This window comes from Oxyura jamaicensis, chromosome 8 (assembly GCF_011077185.1).
Source record: "Oxyura jamaicensis isolate SHBP4307 breed ruddy duck chromosome 8, BPBGC_Ojam_1.0, whole genome shotgun sequence".
Lineage (NCBI taxonomy): Eukaryota > Metazoa > Chordata > Aves > Anseriformes > Anatidae > Oxyura > Oxyura jamaicensis.
This window is the reverse complement of record NC_048900.1, coordinates 21,716,855-21,737,063: the sequence shown is the minus strand read 5'-3', so window position 1 is coordinate 21,737,063 and position 20,209 is coordinate 21,716,855. Positions and strand designations below refer to the sequence as shown.

The window sequence follows — 20,209 nt, the reverse complement described above, 5'->3', positions numbered from 1 at the left end:
GTTCTCTGACAGTCTTAATCCCTGCTGCCTCCTTAAGGTCCAGACAAACAGGAGTGAGCAGGCAGGTCAGGCGCTGGGGCCATTAAGCAGAGAAAAAACAAAGTTACAGCTCTGTCTCCAATCCCCATTGCTCTTGCAGCCAGGTGCTCTGACAAGCAATTCCAGCACTGGTATTGAGTGGCACCTCTATAAACCCTGTGACAGTTTGGGAGACAAACTCCCCCATCAATCAGAATGTACCTATCAAGATCACTTACCTACAGCGCCCGCCACCCTCCAGCCCTGTGTACACAGCTTTGCTTGGGCTGGCCTCGGAGCAGTCCGCCTGAGCTCTGACTCAAGTCAGTTTCTCAAAATTTTAGTTACTCTACACAAGCAGCAGGGTTTCTCAAATACTGAGCTCTGAAAGACAGAAAAAAAATCCCATGCCTCTTCAGCACCACCAGGCTGCAGACACCCACAGGCTACAGGAGTCAGCTGAGCTTGAAGGAGACAGAAACACTTCCCGCTTCCTTCCACGCACAGATTAATAATGGCTGCAGATAAATCTCACCTGAAATCCTTTTCTTCCCCTTTGCGTTAAGTTTTCAGAGCACTTTGCTTTCTCCTAAGCCGTCCCCTATGCATAAGCATCCTCTCTGACCTTTGCACTGCCTCTCAAATCTCGCCTTTGTGCAATCCCCCAGCTGACAGGTCATCTCAACACATCTTCAGTGAATGGCAGCTCAAGCTAAGATCGAGAGTCATTAACATGATATATAAGCAGATTTGCAGAACAGAACAGAGAAAACGGCCTCGCATTGAAGTCCCTCCTTTTCTCCATCACGCTCGGCAGCAGATGGTCAAAGCGACAACATATGCTGCTTCAGGTGTTGGCAGCACTGCTGGCTCTCGCGCAGACACGAGCTCACACGGAGAGCAGCAGTCTCAGGAGCAGCAAGGTAACGCCAGACCAAGGCAGACCCAAATCCCTCAGCCAGATTTCATCAGCGCAGCTGGGAAAGCACAGACCTACTGCACCCTATCCTTGCTCCTTAACTCCTACCTGGGCAGGTAAGTCAATTAAACATGAAGAGAACAGCTGGTACCAAAACCCACGCTCCAAACAGGAGTGAGGAACAAAACGGAAGCATTAGCAGCAGTATTAATTGCACCACTGCGATGACAGCAGCTACTAGACGTTGCTCATGCAAGGGATCAAGCTCATCTGAACAGTGCTTCTGCTTTGCCCACAGGAAGAAAAGATTCAAGTCTTTATTGGGAATATACAAAATTCTGGATTTCTAGAAAAAAAAATCCATAAGTGGGTCTAAATTCAGATCCATCTCAGCATGCAGCTCTACTGGGGCCTGTGTTGGCTGGGAAGACACATTCATTCTGCTCACAGGTAATTTGCACATGTTCAGGAAAGGAGAGAAAAAGCCTCCTATAAATCTCCAGAACTGTAGCCTTTGCTAATTACACTCCTTGCAGTAACCCCCTTCTGCACAACCTCCCTTTCCAGCACGTTCACTCTATTTTCTTAACGAAATGTCACTTGCTGGCTTCTTGCAGAGTAAAAACAATGAGGGCAATAAAAGTAGTTTATGCAGACACACGGCCAGGCCTCACACACACTTCCCAAGAATGGCTCTGAACTGGGTTTATTTCATCAGCTGCTGAAAGTATCCCAAACTAGTACTAAGAGGACAAGATGGCACGGATGCTGTTTTATTTTAAAAGGCATTTGGGAAGGAAGAAGCAGCCATTAGGGGTTCTTGAAAGCAAGAGCAAGGCAGAGAATGAGGCCAACATGAACAGCAGCCCTCCAGATTCATAACACTTCCCCAGCCATATTTCTGGGCAGTCAAATTGTTCCCCCATCTTTTCTAACACAAACAGGGAGAGAATTCTTCTTCGAGCAACTTTCACAGCCGGCTGCAGGAAAAATGACATTCAGAAGCCATGAAAAGCTGCTTGCGGGACAAGGGTTTCATTTCTCTGGAGCCAGATCCATTTCGAGGGAAGCTATGATTTACCTGGAAAACTGACAGCGCCTGCGTCATCCCAGCACACACCTGAAATAGCAGATGCATCCATCTGAGGCCGTCTGTCAGCTCCCACGGAGCTGACTGCTTAGCAGCATCTTGGACGCTTCCAGCAGTCTCTGCTAACAGATCAGAGGAACAGCTGCCTTTAAAGAAAGGGCCGTATAATTTTATGACCATTAACATCATTTTGCAGCAGCGCGCTGAACAAAGGGCAGGCAAGTTCTGCCATACGGACAAGAGCCAGCTGCTGCAAGGCTCGGGGAAGAGACTTCTCCACCCTGCACAGCCCCAAAGAGCTGCCCAGGAGCAGTTTTCTTTTATACCTCCCTGTACCCATCAGGGCTACAGACGGGGAAGATGCACTTGGACCAAAGGGCTGATGTGGCACGGCAGCTCACACGGAGCTGCCTCCCAGAGCTCATGCCAGCACGATGCTCTAAGGTGAGGACAGCCTCACGTCGATCTCAAAGGCTGCTCTTCAAAACCCAGAGCTGAAGCACAAAAGCAGCAGCAACAGCCACAGTCCTTGCGGCTACGGCTCGTTTTCCACAGCCAGAGAAAGGTGGATCTGAAAGCTTTTGTTCCCCTGGGGAGAGGGTGGAAACAAACAAAAAAGGAAGAGGGAGAATTAAAGTAATCTTGAATCGCTAAGCAGATTCACATGGCCGGATCAATAAGCACCACTGACAGGGATCACAGGAATGTCGCAACTTTGCCAATAATAAAGCAGCACGGCAGAGCTTGGAGGATGACTTTTCTAAGGCAGCCAAGCATGAAGCAGCAAGGCTGGTGAACAGCTGAAAGCAACACCCTGGCTTACAGCGGGCTGCTGCCAGCAGCGGGCCTTGGTGTACTTTGCTTTAAATAATGATGAGCACAGAGATTGTATTCGTGGGGGGAAAGACAGGAAAAAAGGCCTAAATTTCCCAGGCCAAGCCCATATGCTCTTCCCCCAAACTAATTCTTTTCTAAGCTGGAAAGAAGAAAGAAAAATCAGTGTTAATTTAATCAATTGATCAGCCTATTGATTGGAAAACTGGAGCTGCTAGTTAGCCATGTGCTGCAATGCCCTCAACTCTGAAACCACAAAACATGCCATTGATTTCTTCACTTCCAGCTCCAAAACAAGAAATAAAGCCGTGCTTGCAGTGGGAAAGCAACTTTCCAGGGCAGGGAGAGGATGCAAGCAGCCAAGAACAACCGGCCAGGAAACAGGGACCGCCGCATCCTGCGAGTTTCCAACTGAAATTAGTTACAGATGCAGTCACGGTGTCTTGTGTAAACTCTATCGATTGGGTAGCTGACAGTCTTCGGAGCCTCCATGCTAGGACAATCAATCCGGCTGCAGTGTCACCTGCCACTTTGCTGAACAGTTGACAATGCAATTATCCAGTGTGGAGGCAGGGAGTTGGCGTGTGTCAAACGCAGTTAGCCACTTTCCGGGCACTACTCGATAATGCATTTCACCGCCGAGTGTAAGAGACGACATGCGGAGACAGGAGCTGTTTAAAGCCATTGAGACCCGTGCTCCCTTTTCCTTTAGAAAAATCTCACTGCCCACGACTTAACAACTGTATTCTAAAATGCTATTAAAATCACGTCAATCAAGCGTTCGGTGCTTACGGCTGAAGTTTGACCTGAGGCTCCCAGAAGTAGGTTGCGGTGCTAGCAAAACTGCAGGCGCTTGGGGAAAAAAATAAAAATTATCAAATGACTGTCTTCAAGCCTCCGACTTTCAAAACTAAAGCAGACAGGCCACTAGAAAAATGGATTGGAGAGAGCAGCTAAGCAAGAACAGCAGATGGGACTGGAAGATCTTATACTACATGTCTGAAATCTAGGAAAATTGAAGTTTAAAGGGATGCTGTCAACTTGAAATCCAGTCAATTTCAAAAAATTGAGTAGTTTCAGGTGCTCTACCTGCTCCCTTACTCCCCCTGCCAATTTTCATGGTTTTACAGCAGCATTTGCCGTTTTCTTCTTAATTTTTTTTCTTCTTCCTCTGTTGCTGGGTGACAGACATCCCTTTTCCTCCCCCAGGTATTATACATAATGCTGTCAAATTGAGAGAATTCCCCTTCTTCCCTCAGAAACTCTTTCTGGTGAGAATGACTGTCGGTGTTACGTAAATCAAACAGCAAGATTTAGCTCATTGTGCTCCTTCCAGCTAATGCGTTCTGGCAGTTTGAGCACAAAAATTAGGTTCTTAGATTTTTGCATGTATTAAAGTTAATGAAAATGTAATATCAGCAATCATGACTGTTACTGCCTATAAAGTATTTTTTTTAAGTGATTTTTACTTTGCTGAGTCCCACTGATTACATCGTGTTCCACAATAATGAAAACACAGTTGCTTGAAGCATTATGTGAACTTTAAACACACAAGACACTGGGCATTACTTACATGGTGGCTCACGATGTCAGGCAGGAATTCTGCTATTATTTTTTTAAACATGGATTATTCTCACCTGTTAGTGCTGCTCACTGCAGTCAGCTTCTGATATTGATGTACAGTACCCAAGAGACATTTATTAGCTACAGAATCCCTCAAATTCTGTACATCAACACAAACTGTGGAGGAAGTCAGGTAGAGCCCATCTGATTCTCGTATATACGTATATTCACTATGTAAATAGATCTGGAGCATTTTTAGCACAAGAATTACCTTGCAGACAAGTGCTTCCTCTCAACGGAGAGAGGTGCACACGTTAAGAAATGCTTGGGCTACTCCATCAGACGAGTACAAAGTACTGTCCTTCAGCGACGGAGGGATTACCAGGATTACCACCATTTTACACAAGGGCTGAGGTAAGACATACAAGTGTTCTGGGACTGAGCAGCCTCCTAAAGAGGGGTTAAGGCATAAAATAATCACTTGAAAAACACTGAATTTATACATCTCACGCACTTTGAAGCTTACAACTGGTAGAAGTGACCAGCAGAAGGTAACAAACCAAACATGGGAAAGCAAAAATGCGAACAATGAGGGGCTGGGAAGGATGTTCAGATGCGTAGATGCAGAATTGCATTCACCTTACAGAATGAGCCATGATGAAAGCTGATGCTGGAAGTGTGACAGAGAAAGGCAATGAACTGAGCTCTTGCTAAGTGGGAGGAAGATTAAGAATTTCATTATGGCAAAGACTTCCTGTGCTCTTACCACAGACTCCTCTTGCATCCAAGTTGAAATCTGCTTTAGCCTGCCAGGGCGAAATGAATGAATTCTGACTCATCTCCACAGAAGTGGGGAAGATGATTCTGGTTACTTGATCATTCTTCTAAAAACGACCTAAATATGCCAGTTGACATATTCTATTTCCCATGTGGTCTCTTAGGAGAAGCCACACTTCTACTTCTCAGATAAAATTAATTTGCTGAATTTGAGGAGATCAGTTTATACGCTCTTATTGGTATGGCCCTAAATGCAGCGTGAAGCTCCTCACATTGAAACTTGCAAAATTCCCCCATCTACAGAAGCTTTCCTGCATGCCCCATTGTATTTTATCTGAAGAGAGCACAGCTGGCTACTAGGTGGGGTTCTGGCTGTTACAAGCTCTGTTGCAAGCTTTGCCACTACCTTTATAACATTGGAGCAGTTGCTTCTTCATGCTTCAGTTTCCCCACACACATACAGTTTGTAGAGTTTTGTTCCAAGAGTTTCGTGTTCATTACTTTGCACTGAGAAGAAGGAAAACTCAGCTGTGCCTCTGTTTGGAGCTTTCTGCCCAGGCACAAGCAAACTCATTGTGTTCACAAACACCTGCTGCTGGGGCGGGGAAATGAAAAGCATCTCCTTAGATCCTGAAGACAGCTTACAATGTTAATACTCACGCCTTCTAATGTTACAGGTATTCAGAAGGAGAATAAATTGGAGGAGAGCATAGCTATTGCCATATAGCTCTTCCCTGGACAACTAGTCTATGGAGGAAGGAGGCTAGTCTGTAACACTTGCTGCTCAAACCGACGCACATCTTGATTCTGCAGAGATAAAGCTGACTGTGGGACTACAGCCATCTGCTGTAAACTTTCAGACATTTTAATACAGTCCCACTTTCCACGCAGCTGCCCTAATTGTACATGACATGAGATCCAATGCAAATGGGCACCCTGGGATAACTGTAGTTTGTTACAGCTTATAAGGCTTTACCAAGTCTCTCTTTGCATACGTTAGCAAGAGAAAAGAGCAGCACCAGTTAAAGACATTAATGAATGGATAACAAGCCCTTTGCTATCTTGGGAGGAGGGCAGAATGGAGAAATAAAGAGAAACTTGAGTCAAGTAATCCCCATTTCTTCTTTCACAGTATTTGCAATCCATCAGTTGGATCCTTGTCATCGTGTTGATCTTTCTTAGAAAGCATTCTTCCCTGAAAATGCCCTGCTTACCATTTTAACGCTTTCAAAGTCTTCCCCTCTTCTGTCTTATTTTCAAGGCAATTGATCCGTTGAAGTAGAGAAGCCCAGAAGAGCAATGGTGACAACCCTGGCACTGTACCCAGAGGAAGGCTTTGCACTGGGGGAGATGGAAGGGAGAAAAGGAGGACAGCACGGGTGGGGAGAACTTTGCTACAATTCTTCAATCTTTTCATATCTAAAGAGGACAGCAATCTCTGTTCTATCAGACCGCGTGGCTCGTGCTTTAAATGGTACTTGCTGCTGGTTTGCTTTCCCTGTCTCTGTCTCCCTCCCTTTGAAGCAGACTGGACAGCTTCCTCAAGCTGGCGTTATCACTCCCTCTAACCACTCTTGGCAGGCAATCTAATTCCCCCTGAAAAGGTCACCGCCATTTTAACTGCCTTTCAATCACATTAAGCACGCTGCCGCTCGTGCTCAGAGCACTGTGCCTGCAGCTCTCCTGACTGAGGTGCGATCGATAAACTGACATCCCGTCCCCCCACCGACAGCCCCGGCCGCAGCTCGCCTCCTGCCCCTCTCCTGGGCGAACCCCCTTCCCAGAGATCGAGTGACAAAAATCTCTCCTCAAACGCGCGGGTGGCAGAAGGGAGCTGCTACCCTGGCATTTACTAATCCACTTTGTCCCATCTGCTAAGGAACAGAAGGGTGCGAGCGGCCCCCTCCCTCCTCCCGCAGCCCTACAGAGGCAGCGACTTCACAGGACAGTTTGCTCAGGCACCGCTCCAGACACCTTTGAAGCTGCCTTACAAAGAACAAGCCACCCTCAAGCTTCCCTCAATGCAATCATTACCGTTATCTCTCCCCCCTGCACTTCTTTTTTTTTTTTTTTTTTTGCAGTTAGGAGTTGTGTGTTCCACCCATCGATCCCTGTGTAAGACACTGTTTTAAGTCCTCTTGCCTTTTGACTGTGCTAAGCCGTTTAAGAGATGACAGCGGCTTCTATCAGCGCGAAGCTGATGCGATTCTTTTCAGATAAAGCACTTTTTTTTCCTCTCCCCCCCTCCCTTTTCCTTCTTTCAAGTAAGAGACATACGCACAAAAAGAGACACTGAATCTTTCAAAGAAAAAAAAAAAAAAAAAACCTTTTGAACTTCCCTCAGGAATTCTTTAAAGGGATAACCTTACAGTGTAAACACCGAGGGTAACGTGCATCCATTCTGGAGAGGAACAGAAGAGCTGCTACAAATACGTTGAGTGGTAAAAAAAAAACATCAGAGAGGGAGCCACTTGATGCTTTCACTTGTGAAGCCTCGTTGGCTTCCTAAACAGAGAAACTCATTAGACAAAGATTGCATGAAATAATCTCCCGCAACAAAGCCCATCGGAGAGGGATGATCCTGAGACATGGGGACAGATGGCTACCAAGCGTTCAGGTATTTCAAAAGAAATTTTAGTCTTGTAACAGTTCTGAGATAGGAATAGATTTTATTAATACTTCTGTACAGCTTTTCGCTTCGAAGCAAGAGCCTGATTAAAATAGCAGTATTTCATGCTGGTAGCCTTCCGCACCCATCCCAAACAGAACAAACGTCTCCAGATACAAATTCCTACCTCAAACAGAGCCTCTGCTGAAACAAAGTGGTGCCAAATCCTATGTAATGGCCAACAATCTTAATTTACATTCTGCAATTTGGGGTAAGCACATTTGGCTCTGCTCCATGAGAGCCCATTGTGGGTTTGTAGCTGGAAGACAAAGAATTTCCACCTCCTGGGACAGCCCCTCGATGAGAGGGGCAAGTCTTCCCTGTAACAGCTTTGGGAACAAGAAAGCTCCATCCTAAGAACCACACAGGCAAGACTTTCAGACTGCGATTGCTCTCAAGCATTAGACAATCTTCCAGAATATCTGAGCAGGGTGGTCATTTCCCTGACTTTTGTTTTCGAGAGGAAAAACCCCAAGATCTCCCAACCTCCCCTCACCTGAGATCCTGAGGGGATCTTTCATATAATTAAAGTTTTCTTCACCTTGAGAGTGACCAACTTTGTCCATTAACCAAAAAACGACAAAAAAAAGTAGCCAGGTGCTAAGTTTGAGCCCGTTCTGTGAGGCTGCCCGGTGCGCTGAGATGACTCTGAGATGGCCGCAGCAACCTGCTTCCCCCAGCGCCCGGCTGTGACATCTCCTCACAGCAACACACCATTAAAACTGAAATTGATGAGACACACGGCCATCTCTTCTCCCTTCTGGTTTTATGTATTTCCCCACGTCAACTCTTTAGACGTTGGTGACATCCCTGAAGCCTGGCAAAGGCTGTCTGGCGTTGTGAAAGGCCTTTGATTTCCACATCGCTGCTGCTTCTCAGCAAAGGGAACGGAGCCAAGCACAGAGCCTCGGGTGAGGAGGGTTAACGAGGGCCTTGCCAACTCCACACAAAGCAGGTTTAAGCATCGGAGAGCATCTCTAAAACGCTGTGCTGTGCTTCAGGGTCGTACATTAGGGATTCTGCCCCAAAAACAAGGGGAGAACCAGCATTGGCAGAGAATGAAAAAGACAGACACCTTTAGTTTACTCGACAGTGCACAAAGCAGGCCTGACTGATAAAGACCTCTGAATGCCAGCAGCCAGAGCAAACATGAGAACCCCTAATGGGAGCATGAAAAAGTATAAGTTGCTTAAAAAGAAATACAATTGGCCAACAAGTGAGATCATTCCAGCTTTGCTTTGGCATCAGCATCCAAATTTCATGGAAACTTCTCATGTAGGGTAGGCAGGTACTCTGCAGATATTATATGGTCACCTCAAAACACGTGGTAGGAAGTTGGTGGGAAAATGTTCCCTGCTTAGCAAAGAGCATCCTGCACCAAGAAGGGAAGGGGTATAATCTTGGGTTATACCATGATAATGGTTTATATAAATGTAAAATACCACATCTGAGAGTTCCAGTTAAAATAAGGAAGAAGTACCAAGGAGTAAGTACTCTGCATTTATACAGCCTGGGAATATTATCCAGGTGAAAACACCACAATGTCAGGTCCAAAGAAACTGGAACACTGTTCCCAAAAACTCAATTGTTTGGTGAGGGTGAAGGAGAAAACTGTGCAGAGAGAGCGGCAGAAATGAACTGAGTAGCTTTTCTCAACAGGACCAGTATTGACAGTGACATACAAGCATCCCACGCTTCCCTGCTACTGATTGTAATAACTGTACTAAAGAAAAGCCTAAGGCCCTGCATGGTCTCATCAGAACTCTGCCTCAAATCACAGACTCAGCTCTCCACACTGGGGAAAAAATGTTACAAAAATGAAGGCCACAGACATGGGAAGTAACCAATGTGAGCTTTGCTGGGTAGCCGTTAAAACCCGAAGAAGCTGTTCCTTCACCTCTGTGCTCCTGATCATCTGCTCTGCTACGATTTAATTTCAGAGGAAGGTAAGAGCAGAGCAGGAGTGCCAGGTTGCCACTGAGCACAACTGGCTTTTAAGTCCAAGTCCCTTACTTGGTAGCCTTTCCCCTTGAGATATTTTAAATTAAAATCCAAGCTGATAAAGGAAGAGATCACATCTCATCCTCTTTATTGAACGGAGGGAGCCAGCTTTCCTCCCCTCATTAGGCATGCACTACGTGGATTGCTTGCGAGAGGCTCCCCTTTAGTGCCAGAGGTTCGTGCCAAAGAACAGTTTAGTAAATCCTCCTGTTCGAGGCCAAAGGGCTGAGTGTAAGAAAGGGGCCAGGTTTCTAGCTAAAATTACATTCACCAATAAAGCTCACGAGAGGTCAAATTTTGCCATAACTCACTCTCTCCTCAGTAACTGATTTCCCCGTCACTGGGGAAGGAGCAGAAGAAGAAGGAAAAATAAAATGTGTTTGTCTGGGAGCCCTAAGGGCTTGCAGCGCTGGAGGTGCAGAGCAGGTTCCTAGATTCTCATTTATCAACCTTAAAAGGGATGGAGTGATAAATGCACAACCGGGCCTTTAATATTTTATGCAGGTGCTAAAGCGACTTAGCTGTCACCTTCAATACATCACCAGAGGCTGATACACCAGCTTTCGTCACTCCAGGCTGGGAATTTTTACAATTTCATTTCTATTTCCCTCTCTTCACATATTTCCACGTATATCTCACTATGTGTAACATATAAGAAGCTATTTTCCCCAAATGATCTCCCCCTTCCACCCGTTCCTACTCATTCCCTCTTTAGCCACATTTCTCGAGCAAGAAATAATGCCATGCTTTTGTTCAAGGTTCGCAGAAATTTTGACTCCTATAATTCCAGAGGGGCAGAAAGCTGGAATTGCTTTACTTTCTTGCAAAGGGCTAGGGTCCCACCCTTTGTGAAAGAGATTTCCAGGTCCCACCCTTCAAAGACCAGCAAGGATTAACTTCAACAGCAGAACAATTCACAAGAGACCCCAAAACATTGGCGCACCTCGAAATCCTCCCTCCAGGAGAGTGGTAGCCCGTATCCTCTTCTGCCCACACCATTCGTACTCTTCAAAGCGGTTGCCGTTCTCGTTCTCGATGTCCACAGAGTCATCTTCAGTCATGCAGGAGCCTTCTCTCTGCACAGGGTAAAGCAGGGGCAGAACGTTGAGATGCACAAAGAAGCTCTTTGAGGTTAACAGTTCAGGGTGGGATGGAGAAGGAAAGCTGGACTGTTCCCAGGGCAGCGTCGGCTTCCCTCCCCCATCCCCAGTCATCAAGAAGTGAATCAGCACTAGACAAACGCGACAACCTTAAGAACAGAAGTGGCAAGGGGTCATCATTTTTGCGCACAGAAATTTAAGCTCTGATTCCTACAATGACACACGTGCATTTCACATGCGTTCCCTGACTTTGCATGCATGACTTCCCTCTCTATCATAGAAGCAACAGATTTCTTTGATCCCCAACACAGAGAAGCTCCCAAGCTATAGGAACTGGCAAGGAATGTTCTCCTAGAGCACATTATTTGGGTGTACTGATCAAAAGACACCCCTCCTTACATCACGCACCTCTTGATGCAAACAAGAATCAGTTTGTTCTCTGCTGTGGGCTTTTCTGCAAAAAAAGCGTGAAAAGCCCTACGGCAACTCTTTCCCCTAGGGCTTGTTCCTCGTTATTCCCGTCTTTGGGAAGAACAGCAAGAGAACGGTTCTGCTCAAATATACTTCCTAGTGTAAGGTGGTCATGCAACATTTACAAGTGCCAGCCTTACAAAAGAAGCCAACAAAAAATAATTCTGATGTTGTCAAAGGCAGAGATCAGAAATAACTCTTCTGGCTGTGCTCCACGGGAAGCATGAAGTCCTACAAAAGGCTTCATAAACTTCAATAGCTCTACCTTTACAGTCTACAACTTCAACTTCAATAACGGTGAAGGGGTGCATGAAATAAAAAAGTCACTAATGCTACACAGGAGAAAATCCAGAAGAATCCATCTTCCAAGACAAAGGCAAGTGACTACAGATCTCAGGGAGACATAGTTAGCATTGCTTGCGAGCTCAGCAATGTTAGTTTTTGCCCCACATTAGGTCAGTTGCAGACAAAGCCGGGAGTAGGGAGAAGGGAATGGCAGCTGGCGATCCTGCTGCGCCTCTACCTTTGCAAGGCATTGTTCCACATGCCTACTCATCTCCTCCTCGGATCCTGACAGAGGTCGGCTGCAGAGGGGACATACCTGCCCTTCGTCTTGCTTCCTCCGTTTCATTTTTCCAATCCGAGCTGCATGGAGAAACCAAGGAAAGAAAAAAGGAAGACATGTCAAGTTTGCAGATGCACTTTTCCAAGGGTGCTCAGCTCCAAAGAACAAACCTTGGGCAGAAATGGTAAGATTTCACACCAGAAAATCCCATGGCAACTCCTTTTTCTGACCTCCTAAACAGCACGGAGAATTGTACTTAGTGCTTTCCACATTAAACCTGCAACCTGGGGCTCAGTATAACCTGATTTCAGAAAGGCAGCTACTCACAGCTGAAGAGCTAGGAGAGCAAACACCCACTGCACAACCCTAAGTAAGTTACTCAAATGGTAAAATACTCTCTCTTGGAAGCCCAAGATTGCTTTAAAATCTCAGTGATCAAGCCCCTGAACCCTGTTCTGGATCATGCCTCCTGAGTTCAAGAAACACAGAAACGAGCTCAGACCACAGAGAGTAGGTGCAGTGCCCCAGAAGCCTTGGACAAGTTGGGTTACAAGCACCTTCAGGACCTGCACACCCTGAATAATTCATTCCTAGCCCGTCACAAGTCAAAGTAGCACTTTAGTAGCAGGTAACATTTATGGAAAGATCCTTGCTGGTACAAATGCAGCACCTATCCTAGATAGCTTCTGTCTCTGATATTTCACTATTTTCACGTGCAGAGAAACTGGGGGCTACGCCGCCTTCCTGAGGGCACGCACTGGGAAACAAACACGTTAGGAATCACAATGATTAGAAAAAGCAGCCAAGGTAGCCTGTTGCTTAATCCAATCTCTGGTTAATTTGAGCCATCGTTTAATGTGATCAAAACATCTGGAACCAAATCATTTGCATTAAAAAGAACTTCTGTCCTTTATGATGATGGCTTTAGGCAGGTATTACCAAATAACTCAATCACTGGCTGCAGGAAAGTTCCTGTTTAATTAATAAGGAAGGTCAAAATTCTGAATGAGAGACAAGGAAAAGCCCAAGGAAAGCCCAAGTGATAATGAGAGATGACACCACCAAAGAGCTGTGTTAGCCAGAAATCGTTCCTGACGTGGTGAGCGCTGCGGCGTGCTCTGAGCCTTTGTGCCTGCAGACTGGAAGATCAACAGCTCCCTGCAGCCAGCAACGAGGAGAAAGGTGCTGGAACGCCAGGACCCTACCAGGGTATGGGGAAAGTTTCTGTCGACTGTTTTCTAAAATACGTCAGTTTAGTGCATTCACATCACCGAGTGATTTGTCACGATTTAGCTGAGCGCACCAACACAGACCGGAAAGGCTTCTTTCAAGGCTTTCCTGTTGGCTTCCCATGGACGTAGGACTCTCTGGGTTAGGACATGCTTCCCACAACTCAGAATTAGGAGTATTCACCATCCCCTACACTCCGAGATGCTCTAGAATTAAGAGAGCAGCAAATTCTTCCCTGGACAATGCTTTTCTGCACTGAAAGCGAGCAGATTTGAAAACAAAACCCTCCCTCCATAGCAGCCTTGTGTTCCTGGTTTCATGAAAAGGATTCTGCAAGTGTAACATTCCTACAGTAAGAGATGACTTGAGACTAAACCAGGAGCATTTCTGAGGCCTGGCACTTGGAACAACAGCGATCCTTGAGTAAACGCACACCACCTTCAGCAATTGTCTGGATTTTGTCTGCTGAAGTTCCACATTCCTCTCTCGCGCTAGGCAGACAGCTCACCTGCCTCTCTCATACTTCAGGTAGTTCGGTACTCCTAGGAGGATGTTTTTGCTCGTTTCCCTCCTGTTTTGTCTGCATAAACCAGTTATTTTTTCTCATACTGCCAACCTTTACTCCTAAACTGCTTGACTTCCAGTCAAAACAGAAGCAAACGTTAATTATAAAGTGTTATTTCTGATTTCAGTGTGCCCAAATGAATTATGCTCCACTTTTAAATAAGACAATGACCCCTCCCCAAGCTTCTCTGTTTTCTCTTCCCTTCCTGAAGCCCCAAATCCATCCCTCCTCCTCTTCCTCCGCCGAGGTCACGCAGCCCTCTTGCCAGCAGCAGCCCCAGTTAATCCATGCTCTGTCTGCTTTGTACTTCAGTGCATGAGAGACTTCTGGAGTTCTGGGTTAGTGAGTACCTGTATCCTGCAGCACGGCTCTTCCACGCCAGTTTCAGATAGTCTTTCCTTGCCTCATTAGCTCTGCAGAGCCAGCACCAAACAGGAGAGGAGGCTGGAATCTGACTCTACCATACCCCAGTAAACACCTATGTGACCAGAGCAAAATGCACGAAGATGGAAACAAAGCCTTATCTCTCCTGGTCGCAGACATCCTCCCCTCACCTCATCCTGGTTTTAAACATGGAGGGAAGGAGCCGGTAAAATGTTTGAGTAGGATGATTCCAGGTCAGTCAGTCTGTCGGACAAGTCTATCAGTATTTTGGATTTTGGAACTGCCAGACTCCTCCAGCCCATGCACACACGGAAAAGCACCGTGTTGTAGGTCTTGCACCGATAAATTCCTGGGATCCTTTTGCCACAACAAGCACCTGCTTTGCCGAAGTGCTGCAGCAGAGCTGGGAACAGAACCAAGCTCTTTCAGCTCCGTGCCAGACCCAGCAGACAGCTCCTCCCTTGGCTCGTTTGGCTTCTCGGAGAAGCAGCCCTTTCACTTCCAGTGCCACAAGTGAAAAAGCCACTGGACGGGAGAGGTGTTGAAACCGAATCCCCCTGCCATTTTCATTCCGTGGTCATTAGCAGCAGCAACGCCATACCCACGGAGGCTCGGGGTGCCCCTGGTGACAGCAGAAAAGGAAAGGAAACGCCGCAGCCTCCGAAGCCCATCCCGGGCAGCGCTCTCCATCCCCGGCTATCACTTCCAATCAGCGCAGCAGGGACAGAGCGGCCCCAAAGGCACGGGGTGATTGTGGCGCTGTCCCGACGGGGAACAGCTCAAAAGAACATGCGAGTGAGACCACAGGATTGTTAATTAGTGTTGATAGATGCAATCATTTCTAATTAGCTCACTAATCCCTCTCCCCCACACTCCTGTCGAAGAAGCTTGGGAGAGGGGAAAAAAAAAGAAAAGCCATTCCCTCTTGTAATTCAGGGAGATAAAAACACAGCCAGAGGAGAACTGGCTGCAAAGGACGGAGCTCAGGGAAGCAGGGCTTTGCACGGGGCTGACCCCTTCTTATCTCCACCTGATCAAAGACTGTACTTATTATTCCAGCCTTCTGCCAGGAGGTGAGGAGTTCACTACTTTTTATTAACATTAATAATTATTATAAGGCCATCAGAGGGCTTCTAGCACCTCGAAGGTCCCACTTCTCACAGACACCTTCAGCAGCCTTACCCTACAGCAGTGCCCTTGTTGGGCACATCCTCCCTCGGGCTGCACTAACGCAGAGAGCACTTTGTCCTCCCACGTCCCCCTGTAGCGTTGCTCTGCTGACACCACCACCACCTCTTTTCTGAGCCCTACCAGCGCTGAGCTGGGAGCCTGCAAGCTCCCAGGAAGGTGGCCCCCACCCATGAAGGGCACCTTTCAAGGTGACCCTTTGCAAGGACCCAGCTCTATTCAAGGTGACCCTTTGCAAGGACCCAGCTCTATGTTAGTGTCTCCCATCTTAACTCAGGAGCTGGCTGAGGAAGCTTCCCTTTCCTGACATGGGGTCGTTCTCATCCTGGCCTGCACCAGGCGAGAAGCTGCTTGCACTGGAGGAAGAGGAGCCAAACTGGAACCTGGGTTTCCAAAGCCCCTCGTGCCTCTGGGCCCTGCTTTCCCAGAAGGGAAAGAAGGAGCCAGGCACTGCTACTTTATGGGCAGAAGGGACCCAGCGTCTTTTCTCACAGTGGGCTCTTCCTATCTAGGCTAAGCCTTATTAATGCCTACAGATTAGGTTATTCTCTAGCCCAGAAAAGTTTCCTGGGAAAAAAGCTACCGGGTTTCAGCATTCAGTGCTGCCCTCCCCAGTAACCAGAAATCCACCTTCAGGACAGGGCAGTCTAATTGCCTCTGGAGAGCTCTTACAGAGCATCCTGCAGTGGACACTACACAAAGCTCTCCTGCAGCATCGAAGGAGATGATTAAGTTACTAGCAATATCTCTTATGATTCCTTCCACCAGTTTGAGTGGTCCCCCGAGCCCCATGCAGACATCATTAGCAGCTCCTGCAATGGCAGGCCAATCAAATTAAATGGAAACATTTTTGTCTCCTTTCCGGTAGAAACCATCTAGCTTTATCCCTCCCCCACCCATCACCAGCTGCAGAAGCCCACGATGCGCTGGTGCTGGTTCGAGTCCAACGCCAATCCCTTCGGCGTTCCGTTAGGGGCACCATCGGAGCTGGAACCAGTGTCCCAGGCAGCTGCAAAAGGAGCTTTGTAAGGACTTACTCTGTAGCTCTGCTGAGAAAGCCGACTTTGCAAACACCCCTCAATTGGGATCGAAGATATCCGAGCACCTACTCTACAAATCTACTGCGAGAGTTTTACGAGGTGCTTACGCTTTGTTGGACTTATGACAAAGAGCTTCTGGGGCTGATCAACTTATCGAAGAGCATCTGATCCAAGGAACAAAGGCAGCAATGGCGGAGTACAAAAAGCCACCTCAGGAACATGCTAGAGCAGGAAAACAGATGGTCAAGAATAAATCCGCTTCAGACCTCATGTGTAATTTGCTGCTCACCTGCCTGAGAGAGAACACTAAGGGCCAAATTCGCAGATGGGTCCCAATGGGGCTTTCAGATTTGCACAGCCAAACTTCCACACTGATAATTTTCAGCGATCTTCTGTCTGACACTATTCCCTGAGGGTGGCACAGCCTCGACCTGTAGGATCCACGTTCCGATAGACTACCGTGTAACTTTGTGCTTCTGATTTGGAATGAGCACCCAAGCAGGTTAAATTCCATAAGCATCAATTTACAGGGTGGCTCAAAGTTTTGACTCTGGTGACACTGGAAACAAGGCAAATGAAAGAAATGCCTCCTTACAAACCCATGTGAGAAAGAAATCAGCACCTCCTACTCCTGGGTTCACGAGGACACCACCTCTGCAAAGTGAGTTTAGCACAGGTGAAAGGTGCTGGATTAGCTCACTGAGACCGACGGGGAGCTTCAGATACAAGCACTCAGTCAAGAGCCTGAAAGACAGAACATTAATCTGCTGCTCCAAAGCTTGCAAATGCATTCACCATACTTACAGCTCAATTCAAGTTAAAAGCTTGACTTACAGAATTAAAATTCTGAACCGTCAGGTACCTGTAAACCACGTAACTATCGCGACCTAATCACCTGGCAGCCAACTGCAGCTCACAGAAGACGCCCCTCTCTCTACCTTCTCTTAGCTCTTGTTGTACTGCCTGAACAGACCGCAATGGGATGAAACAAACCCAGGAGATCTGGCGGGAATCAGGCACAAAAAGCCAGGGCAGCTGAGATTTGAGTCAAGGACAACGTGGGAGAACAGCAGACACCACGGGTCTCCTTTTACAGGAGGAATTTCCCCAGGTGATCCTGGAGCTCAGCTGGTAAGAAACTTCAGAGATACCAAGACAAACTGGTAGCAACGATACTGAAAAATACCTTTAGAACATAACAGAAACAAACAAAATGGTACATCTTTCATTGACAGACAGACCGAGTTTCTGTATGCTAAGATTCTTCAGTGTGGCAATAAGAACACTCGACAAAGAGCCAGATGTCTTTGGACAAGTCCTACAAAAATTCTGACAATGTAAACTGACAGGGATAAGGAAACCAATCTCACAGAGCAAGCTATAAAATTGTGCGATTGATTAGATGCTCATTAAAACACAAGATATAGACAAATAAGCATTTTTTTTCCCCACAGCACTCAAGTGTGCTCCATCTGGAGCAACGGTGCTTAAATAACTGTTTCACAGTAACGTGGCAAAGCTTATGGATACCACAAGTTATTTCAGTGCAAACAAGTGCTGAGGAGGAAAGAAGAAAGGCAGAGTTTGGTGGTCATAAGCACTGAAAGGAGCTGTACACCCAGCCAACCATCCGGCTGGATGCTAATCTAACAGCACAGGACTGAACCAGGCATCGCTACGGGGATGTTCTGTGAACAACAACCATGAATTATGAAAAGCTAAAGTCAGGAGGAACCAATTTTGATCTGGCTTGACTTTATTTGTGATCCAAAGCATTTCAGGTAATATTTCTGCATTCAGCTTCCTAACTTCTGGACCTGGTACTGTTAGGGTATAGAGCAGAACCGCCAGGTAACACCAGAATTTGAAGTGTATTATATCAATTAACCAAACGTCCTCACCTGGAACATGTCTGTTAGTTCTGCTCACTGTACCCCAAGACATCTAATACAAAAAGGGTTCAGCAAAAGCAATGCAAATGCTAAGCAGAACTTGAGACCCCCATTAGCTGACAAGCCCAGGTTCACAAAAACATCCCAGAACAGGGCCCAAGAGGAGTTCCTAGATTGCAGCCCACACTGACAGCACTGCAGCCCTGTCAGGCTGAAGTCAAAAGCAGGAGGCACCGCTGAGCCAGTTCAGCAGAGCACGCTGTCATCAGGAGCTTTCATTCATCCCGAAGGACTCCACAATGCCAAGAACCTCTCAACCCTGGCTCAGATTTTCTTTAAAATAAAATTATTGGCCTGAAAAAAAGGCGGAAGGTGTGAGCTTAGACTGAACTATCCGAAAATGATAAAGAAACAGTTTGACATCACTGACTCCAGAGACCTTTGTCACAGAAAACAAGTCGCTGCAGGGTAACAGCCGAGCGCATCTCAGCCATCTGAAGTCTGTGTCAGGAAAGGGGACTGACTACCTGCAAACACTGGCAGCTCACGGCACTCATCGGGTAGTGCACACATGCCAACAATTACCCCAAACTGATGCAAGGTAACTCATGTCTTTGATGTATGACTTGACAGGCCTTCAAGAGTTCACAGGTTCTGGCCCTCCGGGTGTGTATTTCTGAGCCTCCGAGCCATCTCTGAGCTCAGGTATGTACTCCTTGTAAAGACACTGGGTCCGTAACTTCATAAAACTTACATTTAAGGTTATACTAAACGTAGCACTTCAGATTTAAGCAAGCTATTTTGGCATCAGCACAATTTAAAAGCTTTTTGCTGTTTTGTAAAGATCTCTCTACCTTTTTCTAAGTAAACGGCGTTGGCACACTGTCACCCACGTCGTCCTAAACTATCACAGCAGGAAGTTCAAAACTGGCAAGCCTGGTGGCTTGAGCAACTAAGCCAAGCGGTACCTATTAGGCCAGCTAAAGCTGGTCACCTCTAACACCAGATGACAGAATATTGTTATTATTTAAGTGGTAAATTCTGACTTCTCTGAAGTTTGGGAAGAGTTTCAACTTCTTCTGCTCAAGTAAAGAAAGTAACGCTTGATTTGCAAACACAGGGATGGAAAGAAAATGATCTCTGGTTTAGTTTCGGGATACTAAAACACTTTTCACTAAGCGCATTTGTCCTGCTGTTGTTATAAGCACCCGGACATGCGGGATTAAAAGCAACGCACCAGGATCTGCGGGTCTGAGAGGAAAACAAATCACAACAACCGTGACGTCAGATGCAAGCACGCCCAGACACTCAGAGCCTGCTGGTTTGAAAGTTTACTGCGAGACCTCGATGCTGCCAGGCGAGCCGTGGAAATGCAGCAGCGGGCCCGGGGCCCTACAGCACTGGGCCCCGGGACTTACAGCAGCGGGCCCAGGCCCTGCGCACGGCCCCGCTCTGGGGACCCGGGCAGTGGAAAGCACATCCCGGGGGGCAGGCAGCCGGGGAGGGACTGCGGGAGGCGGCCAGGCCAGGGGGGTCCGGGCCCCCCGGGGGGGGGGGGTTGGGGTGCGGGGAGGGCCGTGCTGCGGGCGGGGGCATGCCGTGGCGCCGCACTCACCGTTCAGCCGCGTCTGCCGGTTGGCTCGCACCCGCAGGAAGGTCTGCAGAGGGGACACAAGAGCGGAGAAGCGTCAGGACCCGCTGAATGCACCCCTCGCCCGCACCCCCCCCCCCCCAAAACGGTGAACGAGGCCCAGGCCCGGCCACCCCCCGGGACAACGCAGCGGGCCTTCCCCCGCCGCCACACGCCCCCACCTCTTCCCGGCCGCCGCCGCCGGGCCCCCTCGTGCCGCTCTGCATAGCCGCGGGCGGGCGGCGGGGCGGCGGAGCGGCGGCCCCCCCCCCCC

At 47.5% G+C, this 20,209-nt stretch overlaps 1 protein-coding gene across 6 annotated transcripts in view; it reads right to left on the bottom strand.

The window, feature by feature from the left end:
* RNF220 (ring finger protein 220) overlaps window positions 1-20,209 on the bottom strand; it is a 190,543-nt gene that overhangs the window by 33,414 nt on the left and 136,920 nt on the right. For 3 of the 6 annotated variants that reach the window (XM_035333185.1, XM_035333180.1, XM_035333181.1), the window contains 3 exons: window positions 19,921-19,963; window positions 11,965-12,086; window positions 10,814-10,946 (listed from right to left, as the gene is read on the bottom strand). In XM_035333185.1, the coding sequence (XP_035189076.1) occupies window positions 10,814-10,946; window positions 11,965-12,086; window positions 19,921-19,963 (298 nt within the window). Of the gene's footprint in view, window positions 1-10,813; window positions 10,947-11,964; window positions 12,087-19,920; window positions 19,964-20,117; window positions 20,204-20,209 lie in introns of those variants that run through there. The other 3 variants (XM_035333183.1, XM_035333184.1, XM_035333186.1) reach the window with 2 other exon arrangements.